Raw genomic sequence first — 12,231 nt, 5'->3', positions numbered from 1 at the left:
ATTACAAAGATATCGCAGAGACATGGAATATTATAATATTCCACTGAAATTTGACGGTAACATTCCTGAAAAATTATACAATTATTTAATATTTTAATAGTATTTTTATATGTATTATATGATTATATGAAAACTGCACATATTTATAGGTTAAATTTTTACATCGGTCTAACGTTTTAACAATGAGCACTGTTATTTTAAATGACATTATTTCATTTTATTTTAACGACTTAATATTATTAACTATAATGTTTGCTAATTGTTCGCTAAAAAGAGTCACTCTATAGATGCGATGAATCAGTAGAAGAATTATTGGGTGAGCCACATCTCAATATTGAAATATATAAAACGACAGATTATGCAATATTAAATAAACATAAGTTTTTAATTAACTGAAAAACAAATTTATAAAGTTAGTGATTAATATCACTTTTGCTAATTTTTATTCGTACCCAAAAATAAATAAACTGCAACAATAAGTACCTAATATACAGGATGTTCTGATTTTAACGAATAAACTACGAATAGGATATACGGGCACAAAAAAAAAAGTAAAGTTAACGTAAATATAGATTTATAGTTACTTTGTATTCATAATGCTAAATATATTAAGCTATCTTCAACCAATTTGTATAATTATTACACATGATTCAATTATATTTTGGGTGTAAAGCAATTATAAACTTATGATTACACATCTTTTTTTAATTTTGGTGCCTATATATATATACTTGCAGTATTTATACGTTAAAATCTGAAGCATCCAATATATAATATATCTATAACGTTGCATTCTACCATAAAGCTACTATAATGTTTTACTGCAATGTTTATGAGGGCGGACATTTTAACTGTGTTATAATTTTGCAGCAACATTTCGCAACATATTTGGATGTTTCAGTGTAATATTTACATAATAAGTTCCCGCAGTCTTTCTGGCGCTGTATGGAAATTCCCCATTATTTATTATTACTTAGTTCACTTCAGTTTCACTTAATTCACGGTTTTAGTTCAGTTTAATTTTCGTTTAGTTTCTGCGCAGTAATTTCTCAATTTGCTTAATTTTAGATTAACTTAGTTTAGTGTTCTCTTTTGCGTAGTTGTTGCGTTGTGTAAACACTCTTTATAATTAACTCAGCTTGTTTAATTTTTACTTTGCTGTTAATGATATTTTGCATATTATCTTATATAGTACATATCTGTATTCTTTAATAGCGCTTGAGGAGATTTGAGTTCCATAAATATTGCTCTCTCTCTCTCTCTCTCTCTCTCTTTCTTTTTCTCTCATACGCTAACGCATGGACCTTTCGATAAAATGTCTGAATCATCAAGAAAATGTAACTTAGCGAACGCGTGATAACGCGCATCGTCATTGAAATGCAGAGGTCAGTTTGACCGCGGCGAGATACGATGCGGATGTTGATAATTGGAGTCGCCGAGAAGCGAATCTCTGCATTTCCAGGCGTTACTTTCTCCTCTCTTCGTCGATAAAGGCAGGTCCGATACATGAACATACACACACATACACACACGCGCGCGCGGCACGTTCTGAAAACTGCTGGCACGTGCCCCGCGCTCTGCTTGTCGTATTTGCCTTTGATGCTGATGCAAGCATAACGATGCTCGTTTACGCCCGCGCACGTAGCACGCGGCACAGAAAGTAACACTATCGCAGCCGGCAAAAAAGTGCGCGCTGCCGATGATGATTGCTGCGAATTTATGCATACGTCGGAGACTCTCGTGTCTTCCCGTGTGCTTTTCTTGTGTCTACCTGCGCGCCCCGTAATCGCAGACCGGGCCTCGCATTTCTCCGAGACAGGATTTATCCGCGACGCTCCGCGGTATAATTCAAATTACACTGCCCGACAAAATGTTACCCTTTTTTAGATCACGAATGTGAACGATCATTCCTGTATTCTTCCTTGCCAAGCCACCAATGGCGTCAAAGAGGCCAGTAACAACAATTTTCAGGGTTTCATGACATTGTAGTATCGGCAGCAAATGTTTTTCTTCTCAATTTCGTTAACGCTACGCGAAAATATTAACTCTCGGCGGATATTACGAATATAGACTATCTCTGCAGGTCATTATCAAAGATGACGCTCGACAGGCGGGTTATCAGTATTGTACCACGAGAGCAGAGCACTCTGGTGCTCCTCTTCTCTCAATCGCGAATATCTAAATAAATCGTATTGGTGCACACAGTGTGTCGCTTCTTGTGCTCTGGTGTGTTGTACATATATCTGTTGTTTATCAGTCTAAACGGAATCGTGTCACGTGCATTGGAAGATCGGTCTCGAGCCCGAGTGCGATTATGGTTTGTTTATTACTAATAATTTTCCTCCCGTCGCCGTTACAAAGTTCGATTTTTCTTGCGTTACGTGGCATTGATTATGTCTACAATAGTCTGTATGTAGACCGAGACAGTCTTAGCCTTTAGTGGTACAAGAGTAATTTTTAGTTAAAACATTTAGTTAAAATCTTAGTGAACCAGAATATATTTTTTTAAGTAAATACCCGGGAGAAAAGATCATATATGAAATTTGCCCATATATGACCATATGTAATTACGTATGTCTACAACGAAAAAATGTGTTTGTTGAAAAGTGTTGTTTACAGATTACATGCAAATACAATCGAAATAAATGTTTCTGGCTACTTGTGCTTCTGACATGATATCGACATTTAATTAAATGACATCACGTCATTTTTTCGTATAGACGTATATAATCATATATGTAATTACATATATTGGTAAAATTCATATATGATTTTATATAATTATATATAATCATATGTAATCATTTTTTTCGGATGGTTTAAGTTACATTAAAAATCTGACTGTTGGATAATCAACAGCCGTAACGCATGAATATACGAGTATGTATGATTGAAAAATTCTAATTATTATCTTGTCGTTGAATATTAAGGCTATTATTTCTGCTTGTATGTTGTATATTTTGAAGAGAATGACTCGAAATAACAATGCTCCAGTAGTTCTTGCTTAAATTGTTATACACTATATAATATATAGTACAATATATGTAATAGCTGTGTTAACGAAAATAAAAATTCGCAAGGTAATTAGTTCGCGATGTGCAATAATACATAAAAAATTAAGCAAAAGGAAAATGTTAATTCTCTTTTCATTGACGGCTGCTTGTCATATTGATTTGCGACGTCAGGAGCGAGAAATCACATATGATTTATTCCCGCAGTATACGTTGAAATAAATTTATACTTTCCCATGTCGTCATATCTATGTTCCAATAATATAAACTGGTAAAATATATTGAGGACTTTTGTTTCAGTTTCGTAGATTGATAAATCTATAAATCTTGATGAATTGTCATATTCGTTCTCATTGTGAATGCATAGAGAAAAAGGTTTTTCTAGATTTATTATTTCTATTTATTCGACTAAAATTTACTTCATAAAAACAACATATATTTGTACGAAATATTATTAGCTTGAGTAAAAATTTTAGTGTCTCATTCAAGAAAACTATTATTTAACAGAAAGAACGCTATTATTTGAAATAATATCTCTTAACCAAATAAAATATTATTTAGTCACAATAAATATATAAAATGAAACAAATAATCTCTTTATAAGAAAATTATCTTTCGTTTCAAACAAATCTTTTTTAATTAAGATAAAAATATATATTTGTTGAAGAGTCTAACAATCGTACTTATTAATCGAAACATTTTCTTCAGAGCATGCCGATGATGAAATTTGCTTGGATGCAATAAAATTTATTAAATTTGGAGAAATCTTTTTCTCAGTGTGCGGGACATGAATAAATTAAATTACACGCACTTTTATCACGGTGAAAAACGTTAAGATATCAGACGAGAATTTTCGCTCCGCTTCATCAATCTTTACTTTATCGAACGCTAACGCGCTGGTATATACGAAAAAGAGAAGAAACTAATTTATGTCGATGCATAGTGCGAAAATTCGAGAGGCGCGGCACCAATGGCAGGTATCGATGAGCATTCCGCTGGCGCGAACACGCTTCGAATATTCACGCGAACTCGTCCGACGGTCTCGTGTCGAAAGAGGGTTCGAAGGTCGGCTCGATAATGACTAACGGGACGATATTCGTGTTCGTGGATGCAATAAATACGTTCGACAATACCGGGGAAACGTACAGTCGATTCGTGTTTCCCGTGTCGTGCACCACCAGTCCACCCAGTCTAGTCGCGCTCGGAATTTCACTATGAGAGACTTGAACAAGAAACCGAGTTTCCAGAGCGTGTTCGCACCTGGGAAGTTCGAGTCGCAGCTGATGAACGGCGATCACACGCCGACGCCGATGGTCGATGTAACTATCGTTGATTTGATTTTCAAACGTTAATCTCTTTAAAGCGCCAATCTCAATCGTGAACAAAAAACGTTCGCCTCTGTGAAGTGAGCATCCTGAAATGCGAGTTTTTATAACATTCACGCGGTATTCGTTTGTCCACAATTTGCTCACGTTTGCCCGCAAACAACTATTTGTTATTAACACGAAGTTAGGAGGAAAGAAAGGAAATGCGAAAATAATACTATTGCCAAGTATTATACCAAATTAGACTTTTCTACATCTTCTTTTTGTTCCCAAATAGTTTGAGCATGATGGTATATTGCCACACTTCTGACTACAAATATGAATAAAATGAAAAAAAAAAGAGAAAAGTTAAGCAGTTTATCTAGATAATGTTAATATATCTAGATTATGTAAGTATATTTCGACATATGTGAAACTTATCCAATATTTAAGATATAAAAAATTTGTGGCTAGATAATAGTTTTTTTCCGTATTTATATATATATCTAAGGGAAATATAAATTTATTTTCTCACCCGTTTATTTTCTCATCAGTTTATCTTCTTCTTCTTCTTCCTCTTTATAATAGGCCTTGTAGTAGGCCCGTTTTTCCTCTCACGCAATTCCTATGTTTCGCATGCTGATTATACACAGACATATCAGTTTATCTAGATAGGCAATTATATCTAATCTTATTTAGATATAAGAAAAATCATATTTTTCCCAACGTTGTTCAGGAGTCACGTTTGTAACGCTCAACTTTCCTATTGACGGCTGAGTGCCGAGACAAGTTTTTATAGCATTCTTCTCGGTGTTTTCAGTGACCAATGACCAGTGACCAGCTGAATAAAAAGGTTGCTTATAAAGTAGCTTTCAAGTCTTATAATTGAAAATCGTGCATCGGCTGGGGAAATTGTTACACGAAAAGTGCGACGAAAAGGATATATGCGCGTGCGTGTGTGTGAATGAGTATGTGTCTCTGTGTATATATATGTGTAATTTTAATTGTTATCAACCCTCCGTGATTGAAACGCGCTGATATTATATGTACTGGCGTAGGGCTTCTAAAACGTACAACGTAATTCGATCATCAGTCGAGTTTCTTTATAATTAATAGCAATTAGGAAGCGCGATAATCAAGACGTTAAATTTTAATTAAACCGAATTTGCAAGGAAATATATATAGGGAGTATTCCGTACTGATCTTAATGGACTTCAAATATACCGTAAAATTAAACATAAAAGACACATATTTTTTAATAAATCGAATAACTGACTTTAAAATCGAATGAGACATAAGGATTATTGCTTGCAGTTTGGTACTGAAAACGCAGAATGATACACATTCTGATTTTCTTATTGCAGGACGAAGGGAAGGAGCTGATCGATCCTTTCTGCATAAAGGATCAGCCGCAGAAGATCACATTTCAAGATATTACGTCGGCAGCGTTCAAGATAAAATCCGGAATTATCAAAACGCCATGTGTGGTAAGAACCTTTAAGTCTTAATGCCACGCATTCTTTGTGCACGTGGTTTGGCGAAATTGGCAAATTTAATCTGGAGTCATGGAAAAAAAAGAGAAAAATCATATCTTATATATTGAAAAGTGGCTCAAATTGAATTTAACAGAGAAAAGGCGTCTATGTTGGCGTAAACTTCTTAAAATGATATGACATGATTTGACATGACATGATTTCTCGTAGATAATACGTTAGATTTTATCGACAAATGTTACTTTGTTGAAACTGATATAGTCATAGTCTTCCTTTGGTTGACAAACTCGCTTCGAACCCAGTTCGAGTGTTATTTATTCATTTGTATGCTGAATCAACTTTTATCGATCTCGTAAAATTCGGAAATTCCACTCCCCCATGATTTTCTTCGATAAATGCGCAATAACTGTTATATATCTATATTCGCTAGATGGTATATATCTGCGACTGCAAATCTTTATTTTAAGCTCTCTTTATTTTAAGCTCTCTAATCTTTATTTTAAATTCTCTTCATTATTTCACATCGAGTTCACCTTGACATCGTATCAGCCGATCTTTCGCGAACTTGTTTTATTTGAAAACGACGTCACTTATAAACTAACAAACTGATGTAAACGTATCGTCACATCAACCAAATATGCTAAAGATCTTGAGATAAATGTAAATCGTAGGATACCGTTTGTATAGTAACCAAAGTTTCACGAAGCTCGGTTGAAGAAAGAAAACATGATTGAGTCCAGTACGGGTTTCTATGATTATCAGGGAAATATGAGATTAAGATTATATATAATAATAATTATAATAATTGGTTTGATTATTTAGAAATCGCGTCTGTTGAACACCGGGATGGACATCTATCTGAAGAAAGACTTCGTTCAGGTTACCGGTAGTTTCAAGGAACGCGGCGCCCGATACGCTCTGCTGCAGCTCGCCGACGAGCAGAAGCGCATCGGTGTAATATCGGCCTCGTTGGGCAACCATGCTTTGGCCCTCTGCTATCACGGACAGGAGCTGCAGATCCCTGTGACGGTGGTGATGCCGGTGGTAGCACCGATAATGAAGATCGCGGCGTGTCGACAGTACGGTGCGAACGTCATCGTCGACGGCATGGACATGGGGGAGGCCAAGAGAATCGCTTTGAAGCAGGCAAAGGAGAAAGGCTTGATCTACATCAACGGGTACGTGTATAGTGATCGAATAAATAATGAAATATCTAATTAACGTCGTAAATAAAGAGCAAATTTTTTGCGAATTTTTTCATTCTGTTTTAACGCGCGATAAGTTCAATTCGAATACGTCGTCTACGAAAGTTGGCGAAACTAGTGTGTAAGGGAAAGTATAGATGCTAAATAAATCTATAAGGATCTTTGTAAGAAGTAGTATATATTTCGTAATTTAGTTTACTTCTCTTTTCTCTAAATTTAAGGTTCTTATGTTGCAGAACATGAGTACGTATGTTTATACATACTTCTATTGCAATATACATTTTCCTATAAGTCTGAAGTTTATAAAAGTATTCTATTTGGAAACGTTATACTAGATGTTACATGACATACTGCACAGACTACTGCACAGACAAGGAGCATGTTTCCGATGTAAATTGAAGTAGAAAATGTCCTATAAACATGGGTTCCGTGTCGATCATATTTTTCTTTACTTTGACGAAACTTTGTCTTGAATTCGACAATGATCGTATAACGCTTTTCACTTGATCTTTTTCTTTCTCTCTTAAACAGGTACGATCACCCGCACATCATGGCTGGCCAAGGGACTCTCGGCTTGGAGATCATCGAGCAAGTTCCAGATATAGACGCGGTGGTGGTGCCGGTTGGTGGTGGTGGATTAATAGCGGGTGTCGCGTTGGCTGTCAAGACGCTTCGTCCGAATTGCATGATCATTGTGAGTCCAAACTGAAGTCAGAAAAATGACTTAGCAATAACGGTTAAATTTCATTAGCTAGTTCAAACTTTGCAGTCATTGTTAAAAATCTCTATATTATGCCCTGATATCATGGTTTTTCATTAAAATCTTAAATATAATTTAGAAGAATTAAACAAAAAAAGAAGTTAAAAATACGATATTGTAACCTTAAGGAATACGTATAAAAAGTGACATTTTTAGCTGTGAATATCTTAGTTTCCGAATAGTCAATCTTTTTCTGATTTTACAGATGTGTAGATAATATTTCTACTAATATACAAAATTTAAGAGGATTCCTAAAGAAATGGTTTTACGGTCTAATTATCTTAAGTCTGTTTATCGGCTACAGCATTAAATCAAATAAAAGATTAAATTTCAGGCAAAATCAACATACGCTAATATATTAAGAACTTCTGTTGAAAGAAATAAATTTCTAGTCGGGAATGCGAATTATGAGACTATATTTTGGGTACTATTGTGCGATCTGACTGATATTTTTCGCTGTAGCGCTTAAATTCAAACAGTTAATAAATTTAGCTGTCCCTATTTTAAAGACAGATTTTAGCTGCTGCAGCTAGATTTTAGCTCTTACGGCTAATTTTTTCTCTAAGCGCACCTCGTTGATTTCGTTTTTCCTGTTAATTACCAGTTCACCATATTAGTCCGTTTTGCTTATCGTATCGAATGACTGTGCCAGGCTCGATTGTTTCAAGGACTTGGATGGAAAGATCACTCTTATCTGGAATGAATGAGTTGGTAACGAAAGTTCTCGGACCTTAGGGAGTCGAGTCGGAGAGATGTCCGAGTTATCATGCGGCGCGTGAAGCCGGTAAACCAACGTACACCTCCATACAGTCCACTTTGTCCGATGGATTGGCCGTTCCCATGGTGGGATATAACGCGTTCGCCACTGCGGATCCGCTGATCGATAAAATGGTCGTGGTGAAGGAAGAGTGGATTGCGATCGCGATTCTGAAGCTGATAGAAAATGAGAAGTGCATTGTCGAGGGTGCGGGAGCGACAGGTTTAGCGGCCATCTTGGCCGGTCAGCTCGATGAGCTTAAGGGGAAAAGGTGTGAGCGGTTTTTCATAGTCTTTCGTATACTCGGCGATTCGTATCGATATACGCTTGTATCTCTCAATATTTCTCCCTGAGATTTACACGTTCGGTAAGCGTTGTTGAAAATTAATTAGAACGACGTGATTATGAATCAAGTTACACAAGTAGTTTGAATCTCAAAATCTCCGCGTTAATATAACGAGGAAATAAATATGTAAGAAATAAGAAATATTATATTCGGTGGGTGCCAATAACATATATTTATTTATATTAATACACGTTTCTATGCTGACAAAAATAAGAAAATATGCATTTTTTTAAATCTGTAGCTTTTCATGCAAAGCAATTGTTTTTTTTTTTTTTACTTAAATAAGAAAATTTAGTGAATATGTTATTGGTACCTATTGAACTAATATTTTATAATTGGATATTATAAGGAATATTATAAGGAATATTATATTGGAATATTATAAGGGAGAAACGTAATATTAATATAATAATATAGATCAATGTAATTGCTTGTCTTTAGCAATGTAATTGCTTGTAATTGCTTGTCTTTAGGAAGCGAGAAGTTCTTAGAATTCGAACCCTTTGTTTTCCCGGAGTCGCGCGTCATCGTCGTGTTTCCCGACGATGAAGCCGGCAGCGCCCGCCGGTGGATTTGTAATTAACAGTGTGGTGTTGTAATTCTGTGTGTCAGGGTGGTGTTACTATTGTGCGGCGGCAACATCGACACGACCGTCTTGGGCAGATGCCTGGAGCGTGGATTGGCCGCCGAGGGCCGTCTCCTGAAATTCACGGTGACAGTCTCGGACCGGCCGGGCGGTATTGCGGAGCTCTGCACGACCCTGGCGAGCATCGGCGTCTCCATCAAGGACATCATCCACGAACGGGCTTGGATAATGTCCGACATATTCAGCGTGGATGTCAAGGTTGTCTGCGAGACTAGAGATCGGCAACACGCCGAACAGCTGAAGAATCTACTTCACCAAAATTATCACAGGGTCGTTTTCGGCAGCGAGGATAGCTTCACTTTATCGCCGATTGCAAACAGTAATTCAGAGAAGAAATAAAGATAATAACACTTTATAATTAGAATGTTCGTACGATATATATATATATATATATAGCATCATCGAATGATCTTTTCGCAGTTCTGTAATGAGTTAGATTCGGCTGGCGACGACTATGTGGGTGTGTAATTTATGTAAGAATATAAAAATTATGTAAAATTGAGTGTAGGTGTTATTAATATGAGATTCAGCATGTTAAAGTTCAATAACAGAAGTCTTCTTTCCAGGATATTTCGTTCTTTCATTGCCGGCCGTTGATTTTCCATCTTACAAATAACGAAATGACTAAGCATATACCAGCATATAAAATAATAAGAAGTTAGAAAGCTCGGAAATTATTTCCTATCTCATCTGGCAGTTGATGCTCTCCTCTTTCAGCAATTGAAATCGCAATTATTGCGTGCTTATAGGGATATTCTGTAAATTAATCCCTGAATTAATTATTGATCATTGTTTCAGTGATTAATCATTAGTATTTTTCTCAGTGATTACCAATAATATTTTTCCGTCAACACCGTCTCTCGTGAAAAATCGCGTCACATTTGCGTATTTATTAATTTAGGTTACAAGAACACTGCGCGAAATATTATACGCTTGATTTCGCCAATGGACGCGAGCTTTTCGTTCATTCGACGTTTTACGAGCGGTTGTGTCGCACCGATGTTGCCTCGCAACGTCTGTCGGGGTATGTGAACTGTCGCAAAGCGATCGTCCGGCGGTTCGCAAATATCGCGAGGTCCGCGTGCACGTGCGCGCAATATCGCGCGCGTGCGTTGTTGAAGTGTCCGCCTGATGGGAAATAAAACTGAAAATATCTCGCGAACCGCGAGCGTTTCCCCCGCGTTTACGTGCGTGCCCCTTGTTCGCTTGTTTCCACTGCTCATCTGTCCGTAATTTTACGCAGATTCGAAATTACGCAAAGAGATAAAAAGAAGAGATAATAATTGTCTATCTCACGGAGAAATGCGATTGAGTAGCATGAGTACAATTTTTACTGATGAGAAGAGGGTGGGTTTGGGTTAGGTTGGGTTAACCAGCGGGGGAGTCCTCATGGTCACGTGTACATCATCGTTCTTACATTAAATTATATCCTCCATTGATTGAGAATCGGTATCATAAGTATATATTTTTCAAACTTCCTTTTTATATACCTCAACGTGTCTTTCTATTCATGAATACTCAACAATGAGAAGAGTATCAAACACGAAAATAGTCCATTCGGTTATCGCACCGCGATAAGCGGCGTACTATTAGTTAAAAGACAGATCTGAACAGATAAGCAAGCCAAGAAGTCCGATGACTCACGGTGTCGCCATCGGTGATGCAAAAATACACTCGTGGTGGCGACACGCCACACGTCCCGAATGCAGCGGAATGCTCGTCTCATAAATTCCCCTAGCCGAGGAATGATTTTATGATCGTGCATCAACGTCGCGTCTCGCGCGCTGCGCGAGAATTCGGGGATTAAAACGCGCGATCGGTACCTTCATTCTCGCCATTAGGTTATAAAACCGCGTAAATACGCGAGATTTTTCGATCGACGGGCCAGGAGGGGGACAAAATCTTCATTCGGCGACGATACGGAATTTTATGTGCAACAACAACGGGCGGACGAGTGCCCTCGCGTGGTGGCCTCACAGCCGCGCTATTTTCCCCTCTCTCTGGGGTTATATGCGGATATGATTGGGTTTTTGCGTAAACTCGTCCGGCCGTAAAGTCCGCTTTTACGAGCCTGATTACGAGTTGCCCGACACTGCGCTTATTGGCGCGCCGACGACGTGCACCCCGGACGAGGAGATGCATCGTCGTCGACGACGGGATCGTATCCTCGATGAAATCCCGGCATGTAGTACGTTCGTCGTCGACGACGACGACGACGATGACGACGACGTTGAAAGCGGTCGGAGAGGGACGTGACGTGCCGCGATTTTATCGGATAATTTTCACAAGCGTTTCGTTCTCGATCGTCGTTTTATAGATCCCGGCTCCAACAGCAGCTCCGTCTCCGAGATAGCGAGATGACGCTGCACGTGAAGAAGAAATCGCGCGCGGAAACTGAGATATTCCGAGTATCCCGATTGCGCGCTTAGCGTTAATCGCTGCAGTCCGATCGTCGAATAACGTCGCGACCGTTGCGTGAGATGAATAAGCCGAGGCGAACACGATTGTTTCCACATATACAGTCCCTGTTTATATTATTAGACGCATCTTAATTTTTTACATTTCATTGACTTCCGAAGACCGGACGTGTTTCGAGTGTGTGTCGATTGGAATTTACTTTTCCTTTTTGTTTATTTGTGACTTGAAACTTCACATTCCTTGCTTACCAACTAGAAGAATAAATTCTTGTGTAAAAAATATTGATATTGT

At 37.7% G+C, this 12,231-nt stretch overlaps 1 protein-coding gene across 2 annotated transcripts; it reads left to right on the top strand.

Moving 5' to 3' along the window:
• Positions 1-2,201: 2,201 nt before the first annotated feature.
• LOC106744710 (L-threonine ammonia-lyase) lies at positions 2,202-10,090 on the top strand. Of its 2 annotated transcripts, none has more exons than XM_014619682.1 (6): positions 2,202-2,317; positions 5,680-5,802; positions 6,631-6,986; positions 7,545-7,707; positions 8,509-8,801; positions 9,489-10,090. In XM_014619682.1, the coding sequence occupies exons 1-6, from the start codon at positions 2,315-2,317 to the stop codon at positions 9,859-9,861; spliced, it is 1,311 nt and encodes a 436-aa protein (XP_014475168.1). In that variant the 5' UTR covers positions 2,202-2,314; the 3' UTR covers positions 9,862-10,090. The 2 variants fall into 2 exon arrangements, with proteins under 2 accessions (XP_014475168.1, XP_014475167.1); XM_014619681.1 differs by lacking the exon at positions 2,202-2,317 and adding an exon at positions 4,156-4,330.
• The last annotated feature ends 2,141 nt before the right edge of the window (positions 10,091-12,231 follow it).

Source organism: Dinoponera quadriceps, unplaced genomic scaffold (assembly GCF_001313825.1).
Source record: "Dinoponera quadriceps isolate SergipeBrazil2010 unplaced genomic scaffold, ASM131382v1 scaffold1352, whole genome shotgun sequence".
NCBI lineage: Eukaryota > Metazoa > Arthropoda > Insecta > Hymenoptera > Formicidae > Dinoponera > Dinoponera quadriceps.
The sequence above is the reverse complement of the archived record's forward strand: the minus strand, read 5'-3'. Positions and strand labels throughout refer to the sequence as shown.

Excerpts from the sequence above, each read along its gene's own strand:
- LOC106744710 (XM_014619681.1), top strand. The coding sequence starts at position 4,226 with ATGAGAGACTTGAACAAGAAACCGAGTTTCCAGAGCGTGTTCGCACCT. Across the intron at positions 7,708-8,508 it reads GTCCGAATTGCATGATCATT|GGAGTCGAGTCGGAGAGATG; the intron begins GTGAGTCCAAAC and ends CTCGGACCTTAG. Across the intron at positions 8,802-9,488 it reads GATGAGCTTAAGGGGAAAAG|GGTGGTGTTACTATTGTGCG; the intron begins GTGTGAGCGGTT and ends TCTGTGTGTCAG.